Source organism: Taurulus bubalis (assembly GCF_910589615.1).
Source record: "Taurulus bubalis genome assembly, chromosome: 20".
Taxonomy (NCBI): Eukaryota; Metazoa; Chordata; class Actinopteri; order Perciformes; family Cottidae; genus Taurulus; species Taurulus bubalis.
The window spans coordinates 14137135-14163301 of record NC_136608.1 but is presented as its reverse complement, the minus strand read 5'-3'; the positions used below and the strand labels follow the sequence as shown (position 1 = coordinate 14163301).

Genomic DNA, 26167 nt, shown 5'->3' with positions numbered 1-26167 from the left:
AAGGAGTATTGTCGGAAGCTATTCGCTGTAAACACGACAGGGTGATATGGAAGTACACATACCTAGTAATTAAATGTTATTTAAACCTAAAACGCGGTGAAAAGCTCAGTTAAAAAGTTGAAAACGCGAGTAAACAGTCGAGGACACACACGGGGGTTTCGCGCGCGCCTTCAGATTACGTCACATGACGGCCTTCGTTTACCAGCCAATCAGAAGTCACACAAAGGATCATGGGTAATGGAGTTTATGGCTCTAAAACACGTAGTTGGGAAATAAAGAGACAGAAGATGCTTTTATATACTTAAAAACATATTAATTATATATATCCAAACATATAGGCCTACATAATATTTATTTAACCTATTAAAGTATCATATTGTCTTATAATTCCGTGACAACTGGGCAGCCCTCTGCTGGGAGAGAAAATGTGACATGATCGAAAGAATAGCTCTAAAAGATGCTGAAATCATAAGCATAATAATAACTTGCTTTTGTCTATTTAGCGTGCATAAAAAGAGAACATTTGAATACAAGTCTCAATATATTTGTATTGCATTATGCGCTCCAGACATGTTAGTTTTCTTATTCTCTTTTCTTCTTCTTATTCCTATTAATATTGTTATTATTTTTGTATTTGTGCATTTGTCAATAATCCGCTCAATCGGGGTTAAATGTGATGCAGCTAGTGGCATTATAGGAGCAATACGTTTAGGACTATTCAGTACACTGTTGTTTTTTATTTCACCCTTGCGTCTGTTTAAGATTTCGCGCGTGTTACTGGAATAATGCGTCAGCCTGGGATTAAGGGATGTGGGCTGGCCCTGCGATATCCAAGGCTATCCTCATACTCTAATTCACTAGGAGCTCAGCTGCGGTTGTTGGTCTGACGGTGTCGAGCACAGACGTGCAGCCTTTCAGCGAGTGAATCACAGAGCAGAACCGGTTCGTCGGAATAACAGTCTCTGGCTTTGGGCAGCGACATATTTAAAAACATATGAGGACAAATGGAAAAAAAAACAAAAAAAACATCCACGGGCTTCTGAATGGAGGATGGAATTTTATTTTCTTCCGGAGCGCACGTTTCGTTTTTATTGCGCGAGAGTGATGAATGAAAATCAGCAGAAAGCACCAGCCGAAAACCAAACCGGACCTCGCCATGGATACTAAAGTGCAGTGATGCTGTGGGAACAGCTGTGACTGAATAAAGTCTCACAAAAACAAAAACAGCGACAAGTTCTGCAGAACACTGTGCTTTGCGTTTCGCCTTTTTTACGTGAGCAGATGCGGCAGATGTGAGTCTGCTGAGCGCAGCAGGTTCATTGATCCTGAGGATCCATCCTCCCATCACACGGACCGGAGGATGATCCCCGGGGCCCCCGGCACGATCACCACCATGCTCCCCGCCTCCGAGGCGGCCAAAATCTACCAGACCAACTACGTGCGCAACTCCCGCGCCATCGGCGTCCTGTGGGCCATCTTCACCATCCTCTTCGCCATCGTCAACGTGGTGTGCTTCATCCAGCCGTACTGGATCGGAGACGGCATGAACACCCCGCAGGCGGGCTACTTCGGTCTGTTCCACTACTGCATCGGGAACGGGCTGTCCCGGGACTTGACCTGCCAGGGCAGCTTCACCGAGTTCAGCACCATCCCCTCCGGTGCGTTCAAGGCCGCCTCCTTCTTCATCGGCATGTCCATGGTGCTGGTCATCACCTGCATCGGCTGCTTCGCGCTCTTCTTCTTCTGCAGCACCGGCACCGTGTATAAGATCTGCGGCTGGATGCAGCTGGCTGCAGGTAGGAGGCTCGGCTCTGAATACAGGGGGTGTAGCTCCATAAAAACACTTGTATGGGGCGCTCCAGTGAGATTTAAAAGAGTTCAATGCGCACTAAAAGCAGAGGGTTCACCCTCCATCTACTCATAAAGTGTGGTACAAAATCTGCTCAACATTCACACAGTATGCTCATAAACATCCAGATGTTCCAGGTCATATGCTCCAATGGATTTTAGCTCTGTAAATATTACTTTCAGCTCCAATGAGTATAGTTTAATGTACTGGAAATTGTTCAGAAACACATGTTTTAGCCTTATTAGACAGAAGAAAGAAAGAAAAAAGACCAGGGTCAAAATGCACAGAGCGTTTACCTAAAATAGGTTAAATGTTTTCCTGCTTTTTTGGCCACAAAACCCCATTTTAGTATAGTTTTTTATGTGGTACCAAAGCTCTAATAAAGCATTATAACTGTTTAAGTGGAGTGCAGTCTTGGGGGAATGTAAAAACCTTAGATGGAAATGGTGAAAATCACTGTGTGCTGAGATAGAAAATGAAAAGATAGAAGGTCAGAAGGGGCTGTTGATGGTACAAATACATACTTGTGTGATTTCCTTACATCACTATGAACAAAGGTGTATTTTCAGCATGTTTTTCATCCCAACGCTTGAATGTTCAGAGATGATTAAATCCCTTAAATGCAACTATTTCAAAGTACATCGAGAATTTCTTTCACATTCCTGCACAACTGTCGGTATATAAAAGCGTATTAAACTCTCAACTAGAAACGTCCTCAGTTGTTTTATAGGGTTTGCATTGTGCGTGCCTTTCAACTGGTAGCATAAATTATATATGCACTTTTTTTTTCTTCTCTTAATGAGAACAGAAAGGGTCTCTCTAACATCTTCAAACCCATCGTGCACATTACATGACAAAAGGAAACACATGGAAGAGGAAATGAGAAAGGAAAATCAAAGGAGCAGGACATGTAGAGCGTGACTGACTAAACTGCTTCTTTCTACCTTTAATTATTTTTAGTCATTTCCAGCATCCTGTCTGAATAGACAGAGAAGATCTTGATTTCCTTCCAAAAATGATATTTTTAAATAACTGGTGCAGCTTCGCTTTATATGTCAGCCAACTGTTTCAGCACACACGGGAAAATGACAAGCAAATATCAGCATGAACAATTTCCTCTCTAAATCTTTACTTTTGGTAAATTGGATCTAACAGAGCATCAATGGTTTAGAAATATGGAATTTCACAAGAAACACACAAAGAAAATTTGGATGAGGAACCAAATAAAACAATTTTTTACATTTAGTTTTTCATCTGTTTATTTTGCTCTCTTTTTTTTGGCTTGTCTACCAAGATTTCATATTCAAATCCCAACAAGAATATTTAATATATAGACCACACATAAACACGCAAACTCAGTTACATATTCATCACATATAGTATCTGCACATACACACTTCTTACACACTCAACACTTATATGCACAACACGATAATAATACTCTACAAGCCATAAATTATAATATACATGTTGAAAACACGCTGATGTGTTTATTTCACACACTTACAGCTTGTTCTAAATACATATCTTTTTACTTTATATATATATATATATTCACACAGTGTAACTTTGTCTGTATTTCACTGAGCTGCGCTGCACAGCAATTACTGATATGACTATAAATTAGACTATGAGATATAACTTATAGAATATATTTAGATAAGAAGCTTGCAAAGACAACACACATTTGTCCTTTTATCGTCTTTTTTTAGAAAGGCAGTAATGTGAGCAGATTCATTTGTATTTTGATTCCCAGTTTGACTTCTGTGACTTCTTCTTGACCATTTCCTCATGTTTGAATACAAATGTGTATCTTTCTTCTTATTGTACATATTCCCAGGCTTTTGATGATGTTTGCATTTACCACCAAGTTGTCCTTTTAATAATCTACTCCACTAATTTAGGCTTTGGGTTACACTCCTATTACATTGTCAAAAAATGTATGCAGCAGAATCAGAGTGATTGCCTATTATATCCCTCTCAACTTGTTGAAACCTGGCGCCTTCATTACCCACAATGCAACTCCACCACGGACAGTTCTGTCATAGATTTGGGTGTGCTACGCTAACAGCAGCTAACGTAACGTAGCCTTGAACTGCTCTCTTCAAGCACAGCTGTGGAAGTAAAACATTTTTAAACTCTTTTCATATTCATGTGCCTGAGCTTTTAAATGTTGTTATGATTGTTGTGTCATCTGCAAACATTCACACATTTGAATTAGCAAAATCTCAGGGAAGATAATTTGTATATTAAGTGATAAACAACAACGAGGTCAAAAGGGGAAGAACGCTGTGAGTCGGCCTGTCATTCAAACGTCCTTGATTCAACACGTGCTGGGGAGACGGTAGACTTTTTAATATGCTGTGAAAAAGAAGCTGTGAATGAACACAACACAACAGAACAAGTGCGTAAATGAAGGAACTGTAATTCAAGCCCACAACGAGAGATTGGATGTTATTTCTGTAATGAGTGCCATCACACCAATTTACACCCAGAGAAACACATAATGACTTTTAGAGCATAATTTAAGGTTCATAATTCTCATATAAATGTAATTTGTGTGTATAGCTAATATCCTAGCATCACACTGTGCATCTTCACGGATGCCTGCTTGTAAAACACAGCTTGTTCTCAAATGGGAATTAAATGTCACAGCCCATAATAATCACATTCATAGAGAGAGTGCGCTTCTATTTTTGCCTCCTGAAACGCACAGCGGCTAAATATCCATTCTGATTCAGGGCGAACATGTGTCCCAAAGTCCGCTGATCACCAGTTTTAGCAATAAACAGCAACCAGAATGCAATCTGATGACTCGTTGCACAAGCCACTGATAAGATATAGAGGTTAGTGGAGCCATTGACCAGCTGTGAGTATATTTCTTAGCAAATGAAACCTCTCTGTTTGCTAAAATATATAACATATATAACTCCAGCAGCTGGGAGTTGGACTATATTGGAGCGACAGCGCTATGATGAGCTCCATCAGAGTCCTAATGAGTGGCACATACTGGCAGTTTGAGTCTTTGCAGTTTTTTGTGTGTATTACAGATCAAAGCTGTGTCTTATTCCTCAGAGTCACGTGCTGGCTTTCTCCAGTTTCTTTTCCCACCAAGTCAGAGCAGCAGATGTGACCGTTTGCAGCACATTCAGGTGAAGAACTAAATCTGATTTTCATCTCTGGTGGGTTTTTTTTGTGAATGTTAACAGTGGCGGAGAGTACATTTGCTCAAGTACTGCACTGAAGTGCCCTTCAGAGGGAAATGTTGAACTCTTTTACTCCACAGCAGCTGTAGTTAGTCGTTAAATTTCAGAAAAGATTAAAAAAACATACGAAAAGGGCTGCAACTAATGATTATTTTCATTATCGACCATGTATTGATTATTTTCCTAATCAAACGATACACTATTCGGTCCATGAGATGCTATGAAATTATAAAAACATCCTTTAAAAATTCCAATAGCCCAAAGATGACAAAACACAAACATATTTGGCTTAATATCAGTATTAATAATACAATAATATTAGCTACAGGGGGCTTTTTGTGAAAAAAAGTACATTTGCAGTTCATACTTCTGGTCTTTTACAAAGTAAAAATCCTCTTTTTTGATCATCTCAGTGCTTTTTTTTTCACACGCAGCCCCATTCAGTATCACTCTGTCTCATCTCGTCTCTCATTCTTTCATTCTGGCAGAAGCCGCCATGAAATCTATCATTTAAAGGTTTTTTGGGCCGCTTAAACAGCCAATATTGAGGCGCTATTTCTCTCTAAGCGGTCTGAAATCCCGAGGTGATTGTGAAAAGATCCCCCGTGTCAGATGTCACGAGGCCGCCGCGATCTGCTATCAAAGACAGCGCACGCGGCTCAGAGGCGGCCCTCTTCTCCTACTATGGGATGTCCTGAATATTTGATGAGTTTTAGAAATATAGCGAAGAATGATGATGATCGCTGTAATGATGTAGCCGTTTCTTTGTCTCTCAAAACACATTGTCTGGTTTGAGGCTCTTTGCACAAATCTTTTACACAAATCTTTTACACAACTTTGAACAGTCGTTAGCTGGCGTCCGGCCCAACAGAGAGACAACTTTTTATACGTCTCGCTCTTCTGTTTCTCGCCTTCCCTTCTTTGCGTTAACATGACTCCAACTGAATTTCAAAACCATTCATGACCAGAAACAGACTTTGGCTCTTATGGAAGTCCTCACGCTGCTACTTCCTTAGTTTTGCAGCTCCCAGTTGTTGGCTGCACACCAGTCCACCAGGGATGAAACCTACTTTTTGTAAGCTTCCTCATTATTGTTTAAAATCAGACCTGTGGCATCATCTACAAAGTAAAAAAAAACATACATAAAAAGGATGTGAATCAAATTGCAGTTACATAAATCTCAATTTAATTGAACAACTTCAAATGAGGGAATATCTTTTGAAAAACTGTGTTTCATCCCCTCAGAGACGAGTGGAAGCCATGCCGAGTTGCATTGGAACTGTTTTAAGCTTGTGTTGGCGCCACTAAGACATTTAATGTCTTTTATTTCTTTCACACTTTACAATTTATATTTTCTTTTAAATGAATTAAAAAGCTTGTTTAAAAAAAAAAAGCAATCTATCTCTCTATTTCACAACCTAATGACCTTTAAGGTTAGTAATGGCTCATTATATTATACACACACACAAAGAATCCATTAGTTATAACTTATAAACACTTTAAAAAGCTCACTAGATGCGTGTTGTTGCTCAATAACGTGGATGGCCTCCAGAGCCGTGATGGCCATCTGGACCCTGCAAACACACACATTACCAGTGTGGCATGAGCAGCTGCACATTTTCTGTGGCTGTAAATCCGCAGAGTCAGAAGGTGGGTCCAAGTTCCCGGCTGTCTGGCCGGCGGCTTCCTGTGGGCAGTAAGTGGCGTTCCTCGCGGCGCTCTAAGTGGTCTCGCATCCAAAGCCCAAAAGCAGAAAGTCCATTTGGTTGCAGGAGGTTCGCTGATCCAAGCGTTGATTTTCCAGAATATCAGAAAGAAGTGCTCCAACAGGCGACAGCTGCACGTGCAGCAGCTCAGTACACTGAGTTATTGTTGCAGAGACAGCGAACACAAAAGCTGTGGTTGCCTTGTGTTTGATGCACGATAACACAGTTTGATAACAAAGCGTCTGACTGACTGATATTATTACATTATTTGAACGCTTGGTATTCAATTTTACACCTCTTCAGAAAGATGTCAAGTGGAAGCGGGACGTTCGGCTTATCGCCGCCGTCCGGAAAGAAGAGAGAGAATAACACCGAGACGCTATCAGGTCTGCAGAGGAGACGGATAGATAATGAAAACTGATCCAGGCAATGTCTGAATGTTGAAGGACTGCTTGTGTTATTTCTGTGCATATAATAATCCAATAAGAATGCATGTTTATAGCCATCTTGTCTCTGAAATACATGTTATAAAATTACACATTATATTCTGCATTCCTTTCCATTCCAGTTTGACAACACCTTCAAGGTTGAGAATAGATTTCTCACCTTATTACATAATTGTTTTTTTTATATTTCTACTTGATAATCACATGAGCCTATATCATGTACATTTGGCATGATTATCCACAAACTTTTCAAGTGATTAATTTGAATGTCGGGCCAAAAGAAATCACTGATCTCACCCCTGAATGGAAATGCTCTAAATGTTCTACTCGTCCGCATTAAAATAGGCATTAAATAAATAAAAGTTGAGAGTCTGCTGGCAATAATTGGCAAAGCTAATCTTAGAAAAAGCCACATCAATGTGAGCTTTGTGCACATTTAGTGGAGATGGTGAGGCAGGGAGCTAATGACATCAGCCCGGTCTTTATCCTCTCACACATTTAATGAAGGACCTGAAGAGCCTAAGAGGCTTTACAGTGATGTAACATGGCCACGCATGAGACAAAGACGTAAACACACACACACACACACACACACACACACACACACACACACACACACACACACACACACACACACACACACACACACACACACACACAGAAGAAGCTATTAGCAGAGTGTCCACCTGAAGGTTTTTAGATGAAACCCTCTGCCCTCCTTTTCTTTTACTTCCTCTCTCCACCACTAAGTGCTCAGCTGGTCCTTTTCTCTGTCTAGTCTAAAGAAAAAATAATCAATTTCTTTGTAAAACTCAGAGAAGTCACAGTGCATGGACGGTTATTATGTTCACATTGAGTAAAACAAAAAACAAAAAACAATACAGAAGCAGGAACAGGAAAATAAAGATGTTGACTCATGCAGAGTGAATCAGCCACAGATCTCAAACTACGGACTAGTTCTGAGTCTGAGGATTAAGAAAGTGGATCACCTCCTTTAGAAGTGGATCACCTCCTTTAGCTAATGAGGATTTTAAAGGGACAGTAACCGATCGGTGACCTCTATCCGCCTCGAACACTTCCATAGTCTCAACCCCTCTGACTACGAGGAAAGTAGTTTTTAGTAAAGTCTTTGTACATCAATTCCACTTAAATAATTAACTAATGTGTTTGAGTTAAAGTCTACAGTTTACGTTACAACAATTCCAAATATTGAAAAACATTCTCCCTGAAAGGTATATTTAGTAACTGTTCCAGAGATTATATATATCATTTCCATTTTTCTGATCACTTAAGAACTTCTCGTCCAGGTTGGATTAAACTAAATGGACTTTATGATGTGTTGTTTCCAAGCTCAGCAATAAACTTTAAATTAAAGGTAGACAGCTTGAAAAGGATGACATGTGTCCTTTAAAGTCCGGCACCCGGATGATTAGTAATCTACTTAAAAGATCTGTCACCCAGGGAGAATAACCCTACACAGTGGGTGAGGCGATTCAGAGGTGTCCCAGAAGGTGAGGTGCTTTATGGGGTGTGTGGTCAGGTGGACAGGTGAGAGGGAACATCGTGTCCAAGCTGCACAGACAGACTTGCGGTCCTCATATCTGCCTGTCAGCTGCGCACAAATCTTCCCCAGCAGGTGGAGAAATTCGACATTAATGTGCAATAACAATTTCCTGGCAGCGTCAGTGTCTCAAGTTGCAGCAACGCTGTGCTTTCTAGAGTTTGGTGAGTTTTATTTTGTTTCTGTCGTGTTGCAACGAGTTGACGAGGCAATTAAGCTAGCGCTAGTCTTAGTTCGGCGGAAAAGAAAGCGGAAGTTAACGTCAACATTACGGCTGAGTTTATCTGCTTAACAAGAATAATTTGGTGTTAGAATATTTCCGTTCTTGATATATATATTTTTTGTTTTAATGTTGTATATTTATAAGACCAAAAAAAGCTAAGAGAGCTTGTGGAACGTAGCTAACCCCCACCGAAACTATTGCGGGTAATAGAGCTAACATGTAACGTAGCTAATGAAGCTAACGGAACTAAATGACAGCATTTCTGCTTGTTTAAAGTCATGTTTTTTTTGTTGCTTAAACCTAATTGCATGGATCTGTTGTATTTTAGGCCTAACTGTGATGTTTTTGCAAAACCTAACTAAGTGGTTGTGTAGCACAAAGTTGTAAAAAACTAACTTTCTGAAAAAACGTTGTTCCGAGGGACTCAAAAAAAAGGAAAAATGTGTGTCCCTACTACACACAAAACCAATAAATTGCATTTCACAAACTGCTGTGAGACTGAATTGGTCCTCGACATTTCATCCAGTTTCATTACTTTAAATGTTTACAATTTCCTGTCGACTATTTTACAAAAAGCTGCCCTAACTCTTGAACAAATTTAGACGTGTGCGCACATTTACTCTGCAACATGCCATCTACAGGCCAAATGTGCAGTTTAAGAGTTGAATTTGAACGAGATAACAATGACATTTACTTTTAACTAGATTCAAATAAAAGCAATAACTGAAAATCATTGCACCGATATTGTCACGGTCACGTTATCTTGAGCCATTTCATTGCCGCTTGTTGATGAATAACATGTCATCCTGAGGTGGTGATGAATTTGTCTTTTATTAGCCTTGGCATGATCGACAGATGGGGCTGCGGGAGCGTCTGGAGCTCGTCGGAGTTAAAGCCAGATTGGTGCCTCTTGATGAGGGAATCACAAGGTATTTAGTGCCTTAAGTGTGACTGACAGTTTTGATTGCAGACTAGTTAGGAAGCGGAATGAGCAGAGAGATGGAGATCATGTCGGACGAGGGGAAGAAGGAGAAGAAACTGTCAGGGCTGACGGATGAAAATTACCTCCAGAGTCCCTCGTTTTTCACTCGAAAACACTGGAGGCCTGTTATTATGCTCCATGAGATGGATGCTCTGTTCAGGTTAAACTGCAAAGAAATGAGCAGCTGGGATAGGGGTGTTAATTTGCATTGCACAAACAAAGCCTGGTAAATAATAGCACCAATATGGAAGGATCAAAGCTATACCTTCCTTGCTTTGGCTCAGGAGGTCGTATTCAGCACGATATCTCAAAGATCAGATAATGATTAAAGCTGCATATTTTATTATATAAAAATTAGATGAAATTACAACATGAGACGTTAACGTGAAAGGTGGGATTTGTAGAATTATCACTTGATTCCCTCAGCTCTAGCTCGAGCGTTTTAATGTCTTTCAGTTCATTGTTTTGGTTTTACTGCCCCAACTTGACTGTTTAGGTTCTGTCTCATGGTGCTTATCACTGCGCCATTTTTAGCAGACAAAAAAAGCTCAGATAAAACCACTTAATGCTACCTGTCCAGTGCTAAACAACAGGCACAGAACACAATAGTGTAAATATTGCACATCAAGTTGCCAGAAACACAACTATTAAATACTCATTTTGTTCCACGTGAGCTGGGTGTGTAATTAGGAAACGGTAAGAAAGAGAAAGGAAAACAAAAAATTCAGTAGGTGTACGGTTGAAAACTTAGAGAATAGGTGTGAGAATATTTCCTTTGTTTCCATTAAGTGAGTTTATTTGGTTTGAAACTTGCAATTCAGCTTTTTTGTTGAGTTTGTACTCATGGTTGAATGCACTTATTGTAACTCGCTTTGGATAAAAACGTCAGCTAAATTAAATGTAATGTTATGTAATTTTAAATAAACTGCCATAACTCATGAACAAATGTAGACATGCACACATTTACTCGGAGGGCCCTCATATTGATGCAGATTTAAAAACTGCAAACAAAGCATTGGTGGACATATATGCTGTCTGATTGCTTGTTGTTTTGAATGCCTTATTTAACACTTAATCACACTTTTATTGCACTGTTCTGGACAATTGCTTTATGGGGACAAACATCAGGGACCTCAGAGGCTCCATTACCTCTTCATTAAACCATCTGCCAGGAAGCTGGTTTATTGTTCATGTTGTTACGAAATTGCTAAGGGACATTTCTCAGCATCGCTGTTAATAAAAACTCCACCACTAATTACACCCTTAATTTGCTTGCAGGAAGCAACACAGAAGTCTAAAAAGTGACGTGTTCCTTCTCTGATGCAGCCTATATTGATTTCGACAGTGTTTGCCAGAAGCATGTTTTCATGTTTCATGAGACCTGTCCGGTTCTCTTATGTTTGGCCGAGGCCGGAGAAAGAAACTGTGCCGCTTTGGAGGTCTGTTGGCATTTTCCAGAGCTGTGTTGCCCTTTTAAATTGGTGGGATGATGACGGGATAGTGTCCAGTTGCCAGGCGGAGGGAGCCGGCAGTGAAGCTGATGGGGAGATAACGAGGTCTTTGCAGGAGTCTCTGCAGGATGTGGCTGTGCCGAAGTTATAGCATAGGCTTAATAACACACCTAATCAGGTGCTAGTTATGGAGCAGCAGGAGAGCTAACAGCGGGGGATTTGGACGGAAATGAGAGCGCTGAATGGCATGAGGCGAAGAAGATGAGTTAGTGGCAGCTCAAAGTTTGACATTACCGGTGTGCATGTGTGTAAGAAAGAGATATATTTCAGACGGGCTGAGGGGGAGTAGCGCTGATGCGACCTGCAGCAGACGATGTTGTGTTATTTTCCTCTTTGCGAAAGGAAATGTTCCCATTCTGCTGTTGTATTATCCTTTTGTATTATGTATCCCTGAGGAAGCGTCACTAAACAGCTTGCCCGCTGCACAAGGAATAAGTGACAAACCCGACCAGCAGGGGAAAGTGATAATCTCAAGGAGCATAAGCTCGTCCCAGAGGAGAACATAATACTCTGTTTTTGTTCTGCTGCCTTTTAAGTCCCATGGGAAGCTTCGGAATAACACTAACTAACTTATTACCGACGCCAAGGAGGTTATTTTTTGGGGTTTGTTTGTTTGCTTTTCAGCATGATTACAGAAAAACTACCAGCCTGATTTCCATGAAGCTTGGTGGTGGGGTTTAGCAGGGGCCAAGAAAGAACCAATTACATGCTTTATTTTTTCGCTTTCATTGATATTGCGAGATAGGGCATTGGGCTTTGGTCTGCGCTCTCCGGGTGCCTTTCTAGTTCTTCAGAGGTGTGAATATCAGCTTGTGTCTCCATTATGGTGGATTTAATTTTCTCAGAATGGTTCGTATTTATCTATCAAAAAACAAAAATTCTTGAGTTTAAATCATCGTTTATTGGTTTATTAGCTCTTCTTATTATTCTTAGAATTATTTACATCCTGGTTTGAACTTGTCATCATCAGGCTGGACTGTGGTTTGGTGTAAATTGGGTCTCAGATGATTCTTCTGTACACACATCTGCAAAGGTTCAGCACGTCTGTTAGAGACTGTGATGTCAAGAACAACTCAAGTCCTCCACGCCTCATTAGGATTTGATTATTCTGTCTCCCCAGGAGTAATGTAATTAGTGTAACCAGGATGGTGGAGCAGAACGTCTGATTGTAGTCCTGCTGCCCTGCTGCCCCGGCCTTTACCCCCTGTCAGGAGTAGGGATGGGTATCGTTTGGGTTTTTTCCGATACCGGTGTTAAAACGATACTTTTAAAACGATACTGGTGCCTAAACGGTGCTTGAACCCATACTTAAAAAAAAAGAAGCACAAAACGACGATTGACGACATTAAAGAAAGGCTTTTTTTACTGCCAAGGCAATTTTTTTTCTTCAAATTGAACAATATATTAACTGTTTAAAGTATACTATAAATATAAATAAATACACTTGACTTCAAACTACAGCTTCAGACTTTTTAACTATAAACAATATATATATATAAAAAAAAAAGAACAGACACAAGCATCACAAGCACCATATTGGTCCCGGTTTTCGGTACCCAACCCTAGTCAGGAGTCATCAATTGCCTCCTTTCTCCCCGACGACTCCCTCAAAACCCTCAGACAACCGGAAACCTATGCAAAAGTTTCCCAGAAGAGGTAGAAACAAGACGGAGCGTTGAGGCTCGCCTCGCTGTGATGGGATGTGACAGCGAGAAACGAGACCCCCCAACCAGCGGTGGGCCAAATCGACAGACGGAAGACTTTGTTGCTTCTCGATCCCTCGGGCCTCTTCAATCTGAGCTCACGGTCCACAGTTGAGATATTTTGAACGTCGCATTCGGCTCCGACAACCTCGCGGATTAAACGCTCCTGTTGTTGACATTGTTTCTCTGCAGTGGGTCACTTCCATCTGAATTATATATGCAAACACAACCGCTTGCTTCTGAATAAATCATGACACTCTCAGACATGAATGAAAGCCTGAGAGTGTGTCGAGTCTCTGTGGCGCGTCTGCAGTTTTTCAATATTTCAGTCACGTTTTAGAAAGAAGATATCCTCATTTGATCTGCCGACAGCAGCTGTAACTAGTCTGATTCTCAGTGGCTCAAGAACGCAAATGAACCTGTAGCTTCCCTGGAAACACATACTATAAAAATAATAACATAAAGCGGCAGAACAAACATCCAACATCCTGCACAACTTCTCCAGCCCCCACAATCTGTTATATATACCCGGACGGGAGCGAGCGTCTCTCTTCTCTGCTTCATAATTACCAATTGAAGCAAGTTGAATTCCACTTTAATTAGGACCTGAGGGCAAAGATGCAGAGAAAAATCTTCACACAATTAATATCAGCCCAACGGTGACGAGATGGTGCCGTGTTGAAGCAGAAAAGAAAGCGCGGTGTATTAATAATGAGACATCATGTTTGCATTAACTTGTTTGCTGTGCAGTGAAAGACAATACAGAGGAAACGGTGTTATGTAATTGGACCGTAAAAGCTATTGAGAAGCTCTTCCTTGCCACTAATGATCTCTCTCTAATTCTGCAGCATGTCTGTGGGCTGGATTTGACTATTTCCATGTTGGCAGGGAGAAAAAAGTACTTTGCAAAACTCCCTGGTTTACAATGTGAACGCTGAGATGCTCTGATTAGTATTTCCAAGATGGTCTGTCACCACCTCGGGGAACAGAAAATCTGAGGACAAAGTTTAAATACTGTTTGAATAATAAGTGACATTTTGGCTACCAGTTATTACTTTTTTAAAAAAGGCAACTTTTATACATTAGCAAGTCGTTTTCTTGCTTGTTTCTTGCTTTCCGTTAGAGCCTTAAAACTCCTCAGGGTGAAACCGGCTTGACAGCTTTCTTTTCTCTTTTTGTACACAAATGAGTGACCAGCAGGTAGCAGCTATATCAGGCTTCTGTTTGATCCATTAGACTTTGCAGCTGTGTCCTCCACTGCCGTCAATACTCCTCCTTCCACCGCCGCTCGCTTTCACATGTTTCCCAGAGGAGGGGCCGGCTTTATAGATTTCCCATCGGGGGTTTATCTTCTTGATCACTGGGCCGGGATGGAGAAGACAGCCGGTTGATTTATCCTCCTCCTCCTGAGTGAGGCAGCAGGACAAGGACACGGTGACCCAGTTTAAAACTATCTGCCTCGGAGAAGCCCGCGTGTGTTCGTGGATGTGCATTTGAGTGATGTTAGTTTCAACGTGTGCGAGTGTTTGAGTTAATCAGTGATGCCGCTGTCGAGGAGACTGACGCTCCGGCTCAGGCCTTCATCATATTTCAGATTCTGTTATGACACCTGGCTGTCGTTGTTTGAGGGTGAATGATGCTCTGATGCGGCTTGATTTATAGAAAAGACACTTTGAAGGTTGCAGCACGCAGCCCAATTTTAAACTCTGAAAAAACGGCTTTGAACTCTCAGTAGCGACATTAAAAGTAATTAACTTTAAGAAAGCTATTTTTACATTTTAGCAGATATTTGAGATTTTTAGTAGTGTGTCACTCTTTGGCGATACTAAAGACAGTGAAACTTTGCACTTAAGATGGATCTTATACTCCCTGAACTGTTTATTCAGCACAGCATTCAATCTTTATGTATTATATTTTCTCTGCGATTCCCCCGTCTCCAAAATATCCAATTTATAGTCCCCAAATCCCCTTTTCTGGTAATCTCCGCAGGCCTAAAGTGCAACCACATTTCCTCTCCAAATATCCAAAACGGAACTTGGATCCATTAGATCTACTTCTCAGCAGGACATTTCATTTCCAACATCCCATCGTCTCGTCAATCAATACCCTCATATTGGCCGAGGAAGCTGTTTGATGGCTGCAGCGTTTTTGCATAATACAGACGTGACATCCAGGATATATATTACTCTCCTGCACTGTCTGTGGCCTCAGAAGATTCAAGCGCTGCATTGGGTTGACTGATGGGAAACATGACGGATGTCATTGAGTCGTGAATGTCTACCTGGTTTTCTTTACCTGCCGAAATTACCTCTGAATGGGACGGAGTGAACTGACATCCGGTAACGAGGCGTCTCCTCCCGCTGGCTTCCCTTTCCGAGGTAGACGCCTAATTACGCTGATGAACCATCGGCGATCACAACAGTGGAGTCGAGCTGCAAATGAGGAGTTGCCCCACGCTGTGTGGAGAACATGACTAACAGCGTGAACATTGGGAAACATATCGGCGGGGAGACTGAATCAAAAAAAGCGTAGAGAAAACTGGGGGCAGACGTAGAATACAAATGAGGTTTGAGCTTAAGAGGACATCAAAAGGCTCCGGCGTCACAGCAGAGGGTTGTTATTTGATAAACTTAGCAGGGGGAGTTGAGAAGTGGGAGCTGTGGGAGTGTTTACGTCCCAGTGGACTCACTTACGATGACACCGGAGGAACAATGCTCCTCGCTGCACGAGGAGGACGCTCTCTCAGGTCTGATGAGGTGTTTTCTCAGGTGACATGTTGCTTCTGGTCTGCAGTGCGTTTGTTTGCATTCGCCGTTTTTAGAAGGTCACGGATCAGGAAACACAGACTCTTGACTGTATGTGTGTGTGTGGGGGTGGGGAGAGGAGACGTGTGTTGTTTCAGTGATGTTCGCAGCCACCTCAGCCACCCAGCGATGCTCTTCCTCCCTCCGAGCTTGCCGGTTTCCATGGAAACGCCTCTCCGTGCCACCGCTGCTGCCGGCAGCATCCTATCGCTCTCCCTCGCCGCACCGGGGTCCTCATGGAGCCGCCGAAAGGAGGAGCTGGTGTGGGAGCTGATGGAACCGAGATGAGGGTTCAAAGTCTCTCAACATGCACGAATTCAAGTGCACGGTTGGGGAGTTGGCGAGTTATCGAGTTGGCGGTTTATCGAGTTGGCGAGTTGGCGGGTTGCCGAGTTATCGAGTTGGCGGGTTGGAGAGTTATCGAGTTGGCGGGTTGGAGAGTTGGTAAACTGCTTTTAATATATGACTGTGCTCTTATTGTTTTTATTTATTTTGTATCTGTTTCATTATTATACTTGTTTAATTACTTGTACATACATTTTAGGACATTGTAATGTTGTGTAAAGTGACTTTGAGTACCAAGAAAAGCGCTATATAAATTAAATGCATTATTATTATTATTATTATTATTGCCGGGTTGCCGGGTTATCGAGTTGGAGAGTTGGCGAGTTGGAGAGTTGAAGGGTTGGAGAGTTGAAGGGTTGGAGAGTTGAAGGGTTGGAGAGTTGGAGGGTTGAAGGGTTGGAGAGTTGGAGAGTTGAAGGGTTGGAGAGTTGGAGGGTTGAAGGGTTGGAGAGTTGGAGGGTTGAAGGGTTGAAGGGTTGGAGAGTTGCCGGCAACCCAAAGCTGACCGCTTCCTTCAGGTCATGAACCACAGGTCACCACAGGTCTGACAGCTGGCCAGATGAGCTTTTGGGACAACATTGGAAGCAGCTCGACGACCATCTGTGATGGACAAAGTACTCCGATCTTTTACTTCAGTGAAAGTAGTAATACTATATAGAACTACTCTATTAAAACTGGGACTGCTCATTTATATCAACTTGAAGCTTGACAAGCTATCACAAACGGCAAACATTTTTGGCTACACTATTCCCTCAAAAGGAAACAATTCACATATTTGATATCTTTTTAAAACTTTGGGATCGCCAACAAACTTCTAAATACCGATTTACCACGAGCTTGAACAGCTACGAAATGGCCCTTTGGTGAGTTTGTGGACTGCCGTCAAGATCGTCTCAACCTTTGAGCCAAAATGGATGAAAAGAAGCTCAAAGAAATTTTAAATAATGTACATCTGAAAGTCCTTGATGCCTTTGTGTAAAAAAGTAAAACACTCCAAAAACAGCCAGTAAGTGAGCCGTGTTTTGTTGACACAAGCCTGTTGCTGACCGACCCTTTGGTTGGACAGTGTAGTTTAAGATGTCGCCATTGTTCCCATCATTTCTCTGTTGGTGCCAGGTGGATTTTCCTCAGTAAGACAGAGCTCTGTATACTTTTTTTTGTGTCCTGCCCTCACATCATCATCAGTGCTGCAGAAATAGAGCGAGATAAAGAAGAGGGAGGCTTGAAAGAAAAGAAAAAGAGGAGAACATGTACTCTCTGCCATCGCCACAGATCAGAGACACATTAGAAGTTGCAGTAACGGAGCGCAGCGATCCCCTCGGCTCGACTTCAAAAGGCAGACGTTTTCTTCTTCTTTTTGGAAGAGAAAATAAGGACAACCGTTAAAGATTCAGAGCTGCTGAAGATCAAGAATGATGTCACCCACATCTGAGGAGGCAAAGAGAAGAAAGAGCACTTAAACGAAACCACGGTTGATCCAGAACTCTTCGGATCAAATGTCGTTAGAAAGAAAATCTGACCATGTGGGCTTTTTCCTCGCCCTCCAACTCGTAAAAAAAAAAGCCCTGTTGTTTAATTCCTCGACTGTCAACTGCTGAGCCGTGGCCATGTTGAGCTTCACAAACGTTATCGAGCGTCGGGGGATTTTAGCTTTACTGACAGCGAGCGTACAAGGCTTAACACGTGCTTTTCTTCAGTCTGGGATGCGCCGTGTATCCGTGTTTGGCAGATTAGTCTCAGGTTCACCAATGGGAGCTGTTAATGAACGAGAACACCTGTTCTGAATCACCTCCATATAGGTCTGTGGGAAACTTCCTGAGAACAAAAGCTGCTTCGCGGGACGTCTGTGCGTGAGGTTATGTCGCTCCTGAGATGGAAGGGAGAGAAAAACACATTTTTTTGTGTCACATTCACACGACAGCACCGAGGTGTCGTTGCACTCATCCGTTCAAATCCACGTATCAGTCGATGCGGGGACAGCAGGCAGCACCGTCGCCATGGCAATGCAGCATCTCCATCATCCAACCCAGCAGATTGGATCCCCGGCGCGGGGGGAGAGCGACCTCCCACTCCCGAACATATTCTGCGCTCAGAAGAAATCAGAGGAAGCTTTGATTAGAGCTCGTTTGAATACTCCGAAGAAGGGTGTTCCGACTAGGGTCGACTTCAAACGAGACAGGCGTAGAATCTGAGGCGACATCAGTGTTTGGATGCAACTTCTGAAGTCGTCTCTGGTGTGCTGTAACGCAGCAGGAGGGCCTCGTGCAAGAGGAGGAGGCAACAATACCTCCGCCCGGGAGGTTTATCAGAATAACTTTTATGCAGATTATGACTCAAATAAGAAGGCTTTGTTTCTGCTGCGGGGTTTTAAAGAAGGGCCACTGGAGATGTCTTAAAATAATCCCAATTCGCTAACTAACCTTTGAGCACATTCTCCTGTCATCACCTGGAGAGGCTTTGAGCCACTTTCATAACATTATCTTACATTATTTACCTGTTTTTCTTTGAAAGAGTAGCAACGTTCACCCTCCCCTAAACATTGAATGTCCTTTTTAAAGCTCAACAACAGGAATGAGGCTCGGTAAGCCAGTCAATGTTTAGATCTTAGTAAGAAGACAGAGAGGTTTTTCAAATTGTTTGGAAAGTGGTGCCTTTTTATGCCTTTTATGACGATTTATTTCCTCCTGGCGAAGACATGACCCACCAATTTCCTCGTCGTTATTACTTTGCATTCGTTGGTTGGGCCGGTTAGGTTTAGGCTTGAGGAGTGAGATTGTTTAGGTTTAGGCTTGAGCAGTGAGACTGGGGAGAAAAACACACAGAGTGCAGATAAGAGGTTCCCCCCACTTTTCCTGGATCATTTTGCAGATAGGATGTTTTTTGCACTTTGGCCATCGATATCTTTATGTCCAGTCATGGATAAACTGAGGTCCGAGCACAAAGGTCAGCCACATCACATGAGTCCATGCATCAATAAGAGTTGACCCTACTGGACCAGCCAGACAAACAGAAAATAAACAGCAAATAAACATGCAGGACAACCAGATACACTTATTCAATCAGTGTGTGTCCACATCAGAGTCCATCTGTGAATACCAGTGTGTGCATATTTTCACAACAAAGCTGGAAACATACATATATATATATATATATACTAATACATTGTGTTGAGACAGCTCATAAGCTGCTATAATATTGCACATACAACATGCACATATATACAGGAGATATAAAATATCTCCACAAATGGCACTGTTATAAAATACAGACAATGAAGGCATAATTATTTTAAAAATAGCTTTGAACCTACTGGAGCTAACGTTAGCTTAATTAGCTTGCTAGCCAGAACTAGCAACACTTCTGGAGCTAGCAACGCGAGCCTGCTTTTGTCGACTTTTGACTGAAATCAAGGAGCCATTGTTTCGGAATTCACTAAGAATTTCGAGTGATAACTCTGTCTCTCTTATTGTAAACCGTATTGTGTGACATACAATAGCACAACTTTACAGGCATAGCCTAAATAAGGGTGGCTGGACCTGAGTTTCTGCTATTACATCAGATGTTTTTCTTTTGAAAATGATAAAGCATTAATAATATAATAACTCTCCTGTTCTCAATACAGAACTGAGCTGCTCAGATTATTAGATTGTAAATTTGATCCTCAATCAATTTTACGACACTCTTCCTCTCCGCGGACCGTCCCCAAACTCGCTTGTGTTTGACACGGAGTTAAATTGTATTTATCTTGCCAATAATTTGAATGAGGACATAATATCTGAGGGAGTAAAATAAAGAGTGGATTACCCGTTTTTATTTGCCCCGACTTGACTTGAAAGTCAGTCTGCTTCATGTCTTTGAAGTGTGTTTTCTCTGCCTGTGAGCCGTCCTCTGATCTGATGCGTGGTCTGTCTCGCGCTGCATTTCTAAACAGCCACTTTCATTCCCTTCATGTCTCAAATGAGGTGCATTGGGATTCCGACCGTGTAACCCGTGTTCCTGCCGAATGCCTCCAGTCTCCATTTCAATCCGCACCTGAAAATGACGCACGCATGACACTCGTGGCTCACAAAATCAATACCTTTCAGATTCTGTGCTCGAACCAAATAGTTCTAGTACTCTCCCCCTCATCATCATCATCATCATCCTGATCTTACTGTTCATGTCTCTCCTTTTTCTTTAACACACAAACACCAAACTGCCACTCATGCTATTTTAAGCCTGAGCTGCATAGATCAAGCTCCTTTTTTCCTTGTCTTTTATTCTTTCTCTTGTCTCTTCATCTTCAGTCGGTGCTTCATCTTCCTCACCTCTCCTTCTCCCCATCATCCACAGAGAACAACATAAACATGCATGTTGTGGGAGATGGAGGGGAAAAGTTTTTTGTTTCAGCCCGAGTGCTGTGCCGCATACAGAGCGACCCCGAGTGACCCCGGTCAGCGTTGATCTTGAAGGGTGTGTGAAAACAGTTGTTGCCGCCACGTTTTCCTGGCTGAGGTTTCAGCACCGCGGCGTCCGGACAGCTTCTTGTGAGGATTACAGCGTCAGCTTGATGCTCAATTGAATTAGCAAAAAGTTATTCTTATCCTCTGTATTCTGTGTCTTTGCATTACTTTGCAAGTCTGGAAAGTGTTGTTGGTAGATTGGTTTGTTCAATATTAGGCCATGTATCAAATATTAATAGTATTTTTGTCTTAGTATTATGTAAATGCAGTTTGGGAATAAGAGCTGTAGCTACCGCAGAGGAATCAGACTTTTTAAGGATCCTATTTTATAAGACTTATTCCAGTATTTATAGACCTTCTGCGTGCATAAATTCTACTGGGGTTCGACAGTAATGGTTGCCAGGTTTCCATTAGCAATAATCTTGAGAAACTGGCAACAAAATTTTAACATAATAAGTACAAAATGTGGCAAAAGTGCACCCACAAAGAAACACATTTTTATATTGCAATATGTTGCATTAGCGATACTTCTCATGCTGCTATGAGGATTTATTTTTCTAAACGGCTACATAGTTGGCTGTACACTTTATCCTCCATGTTTCTCTAAAAACGGAAGACAGTTACTTTGGTGAAATAAAGTTATTTTATGAATTACAGCATAACTGAAAGTGTCCAGGGATCTTTCTAATCAATCAAACAAACCTTTATTGCAGACTCAAGGTCCAGATAATACAAAATACATTAAATAGAATAAAATACATACAAAAGCACAATTAAATACAGAACTATCAATGCTTTATAAATAGGCAGCTGTACCAATGTCTCCACAGATAAAGTTCTATACTTTATGTTTAATAAAACCATGATGATCAAATAGAGTCATTAACTCGACAGATAAATGTATACATAAGATTTCTTAAAACGGCTTGGAAAGTATTAACTCCACAAACATTTCACTTGCACCATCTCGGTCTCTTCAGTATATTCTCATGGCGTCATTATAAACTACTTGAAGTCTCTGTAGGCTTGCTAAACACTATTTGTTTATTTCCTAATGAAACTATTGGACCTGTAGGATTAAGTGTTGCTCTGAGCTTTACATAATGTTTGCTCACATATAGGGCTGCACTGATGTTTTTCCTGTAATTATTATCGCACTTTAATGTACACACACGGGTACAATTATGATTTAATGTTGGATCGTCGTTTCTTTTCATCATCCTGATGAAGTGCTGAACAAAGCATGTCACTCATGCCAACGGTAATAAAAGATCCCTGATCATGTCGAGTTTTAATGGCTGACTGTGCACCGCAGGCCTTTCTGACTTTTCACTTCCATCCAGCTGCTCCGGCGCCTTGTGCTTTGTGCTAAATGCTCCGCTAAATCTCCTCTGCTGATGAGTTTACTGTAAATATAGAAAAGACGTCTTCCAAAGCGTACACTTGGGCACACATTGTGTTCAACGGAGGAATCTAAAGAATCATTTATATTCAAATTTTCATGCAACGTGAGTCTGTGAGCTCCATTTCAAGCAACAAAATGTCACAAAACACAAACAAATGTCTTTCACTTCCTTCCAGAGCCCAAGGTGATGTCTTCAAATTGGTTGTTCAGCCGATCAACAATCCCAAATAAAAAGAAATATCAAATATGGTTTTATATAAGGCAAGAATCCCCAACATTTTAGAGGCTGGAGCCGAATGTTTGGTATTTTTTACCTGATAAATGACTTGAAGAGACATCTTGTTTTTACTGACTGCACTGATGTAAAAGTGTAGGATGAGCCGGTACTGTGTGACATCACTGTGACATCACTGTGACATCACTTTGGTAAATGGGTTTCAATCAAATTTCAACACTATTATGTTCTTGTCGTAGTAATCCACCTTTACTTTAGTTGATTTTCCAAACACAGTGGAACTATTTTAATTAAAAAACTAACTTAACTACTGATGAGGAACCCAAAACACTTCATCTCTCCAGCACTGACTTGGTGACCAAAAGAGAAAAACATGCCTGAAGTCTCTCTAGTAACGAGAGAGAGATGAAAGAGCGAGATGGAGCCTTCATCAGTAATTGACCTCCTCTTCCTCGCTGATGAGGAGTCGCTCTCAGAAGTCCAGTCTGAACTTCAGCTCGTTACGAGCCGCCTCCCGCAGAGCTGGAGTAAAACCACTTAAGGAGCTTCTTTTTGAACATTTCAAGCTAAATTTGTAGTCAACCTAAATCATTTGAAGCGTCGCAGCCCTCAGACCCCTCGTCTGTTTTCGGTAGCACTTTATAATAACTTCATAAAAACTTAATTCATCATTTATAAAAAAAATATTCCAAGATGAACACTCAGAAGTAACTCATTAGTATGCAATTCATAAACACAGTTGTACATGTTTTATTCTTGATTAAAAAGCTTGACTATTATGCATTTCATGATTGGGTTTTAATGCTGCAATTCATGATTAATTCAGGTAGTTACTACTTATAGTTAAGTATTAGTTAAGTATGTTAATTCAGGTAGTTACTACCTGAATTAACATACTTAATAATAATAAAACACGTTTATAAAGTGCATATCTAAATCATTATGTGTATAAATAAATGCAGGAATAAATGACATTTCAATATTTGTTTTATCATTTACTAACACTTTATAAATTATCTTATTAATCATCGATAAATCCATAATACTTAATTTACAAACGGTGAATCCATCATTTATAAAGAAAATCCAATCATGAAACGCATAATAGTCAAGCTTATTAATCAAGGATGAAACCTTTATAACTGTTTATGAATTGCATACTAATGAGTTACTGATGAGTGTTCATGTTGGAACAATGCTTTATAAATTATGAATTAAGTGTTTAGTCATGCTTTACTAATGCTAAATAGTGTGTAGTTATTATAAAGTGCCCTGTTTTCCCACAAGTCCGAACGTTATCCTGAGCTTTTAGGGTTCGTGCTGGTTTGAAAACATCACTCACTTAAAGTGTTGGAAGAAGAAAAAGAGCTGACATGATTCCTCGTCTTCGTTTCACAGTGTCTTCCATTATTCATGGCGGGGATTGTGTGCCGGCTGCTTGTGGCTGCAGGGATATTGAGATGAGGAGAATGTATTTATCTGGAGATGAGGAGGCCGACCCCGTCGGCTAACCCCTGTCGTTAATGCACGCTACGCTGTAGCATGCACGTCATTTGTGGGATTGTTTGTAGCTAAACGGCTTTTCTGTGCCAGCCTGGAAACAAAACAATTTTGCCAAAGATAAAAGATTGCCCCCGGCCTACTTTAGCAAAACATTTGGATGCCGTTTTGGGGGATTTTTTTAGCTTTGCTGACGACAACAGGAGAAAAAATGGCATTTCCGCTAAAGTTAGAAGACTGAAGTCAGGACATTTTGGGAAAAAAGGGAGATAACTGTTGCAGGAAGCGTTTATGTATAGAAGATAAATGGATTATAATGATCTGTCAGTGAGAAGAATTACATTTATATCAAACCTGCAGCGACTGGGAGTTTAAGCCCGAACCAGCACAGAAATGGACATTTTAAGGCATTTAAATGAGAGTCGGTGTCTCTTTGATCTCCTGTATTGCGGGAAGATTTAAGATTTGCCTTTGAGGCAGCGCGCAATTCAACTTAATCTATTAATATTACAGCTGCCTGCAGGAGCAGGTTGTTTACAGGAAAGAGTGCACTGTACTAAATCCTCTAATATGAATGAAAGGAAATCAACACTAATACACCGTGGAAGACATGGTGGAAGTTGAGTGAACATAAAAAAAAATAACAAATACATTTCCTGAAGACCAGAAGAGTCAGAAATTAAAAAGAAGACATCCTTACGTGACACATTTTAAACACAATTTCCACTTTAATAAGCATGAATAAGCCGGTGGTTTTAAGGTTAGAGCTTTTAGCACTAAACACTTATGTAAAAGTACCAAATAATAATCACGCCTTGTTGGCAATTAGTTTTTCAATGCCAAAGGGAAGGAGGGCCACAGGTCTCTGACATCTACAAAGATTATCCGTTAGCTTAATCTGCTACTCGGTGCGCTAACACACACTCATGCTTGAGTTTATATGCATGGCAGGAATGTATCTGTACTTGTAAGTACTGTATTAAGTTTGTGGTACTAGTACACTAGTTGAGTCTTTTCTATTTCATGCCACTTCATGCATACGCTACTTAATATCAGAGGAAAATATTGTACTTTTTTCTTTTACTACATATATTTGACAGCGTTACTTTATAAAATATAAGAACTTATACAATGACATGCCTGTTGTAGTTTTAACTTCCCAACAGTATTTTAATGCAAAGAGGACAGATATGTCATAGTTCCCGACCAAAAAAAGCTAAATTGAAAGTGTCACTTTTGGTGAAAGCATTTCTCACTATTTTCAAAATGCTAATTTTACAAAACTACACAGTCAATTTCTGAGGAAAATAATGAAAACAATCATTTTTAGTCTGATAGAAAACAGTTTAAAATGAGCTCCACCTCCAACTACAACAGTAAAATCCTGCTTTTGCATTATTAACACATGAAGAAGAAGAATCTAATGATATAATGTGTGATAATATAACACTCAAAGGGAACATTTTCTCTGCACTTTACTTTCAAGTGGAGGATATTTTAATTCATCAGTCATTTTCCCAGACTTGTAGAGGGGGAAGCTCCCTCTAAGGCCACAGGAGACGTGTACAACTAGAAAGAGTCTCTTCAAAACTAAACATGAACCTAAACTCACTCTCATTATCTCAAGGACAGACATGAAAGCCTCTCTGTCTCATTTCTTCACTGCTGTCCACTCAATTTCCTCTTATCGTCCTCGATTCTCTAATAAAAGTAAAAAGAAATAACCTTTTTTGGAAAACTATAATATCTCCCTAGATGCTATGCTTAACACATCCTCTGTGAATTTGCATTTTATTATATACTTCAAGCTTAAATGTAAATAAAAACCCCATAACTCCTCCGCTAAGCACACTTCTTTTACAGAGTACTCTTCTAGTGTCCCAAATCCACCATGAACTCCTCCCTCAGGAGCCAATTAGGCCCCTCGAACGCTGACCCCGTGGTTCTCTCTTCCCCGTCCAGGCACATGTCTGATCCTGGGCTGCATGATCTACCCGGACGGCTGGGACAGCGACGAGGTGAAGCGGATGTGTGGCGAGCAGACGGACAAGTACACGCTGGGGGCCTGCTCGGTGCGCTGGGCTTACATCCTGGCCATCATGGGCATCCTGGACGCGCTCATCCTCTCCTTCCTGGCCTTCGTCCTGGGGAACCGGCAGGACAGCCTGATGTCTGACGAGCTGCTGGGAGACAGTAAGGGGATGCCATCTAAACGTAGACACGTGCTAGGCTGCAGGCTGCACCTTTAA

At 41.1% G+C, this 26167-nt stretch overlaps 1 protein-coding gene across 1 annotated transcript; it reads left to right on the top strand.

Annotated features, from left to right (window-relative positions):
- Positions 1-1360: 1360 nt before the first annotated feature.
- lhfpl3 (LHFPL tetraspan subfamily member 3) lies at positions 1361-26167 on the top strand (the record flags this gene model as incomplete). The annotated part of the gene is made up of 2 exons (XM_079236119.1): positions 1361-1796; positions 25881-26167. 2 exons carry the CDS (start codon positions 1361-1363, stop codon positions 26165-26167), a joined length of 723 nt encoding a protein of 240 aa, XP_079092245.1.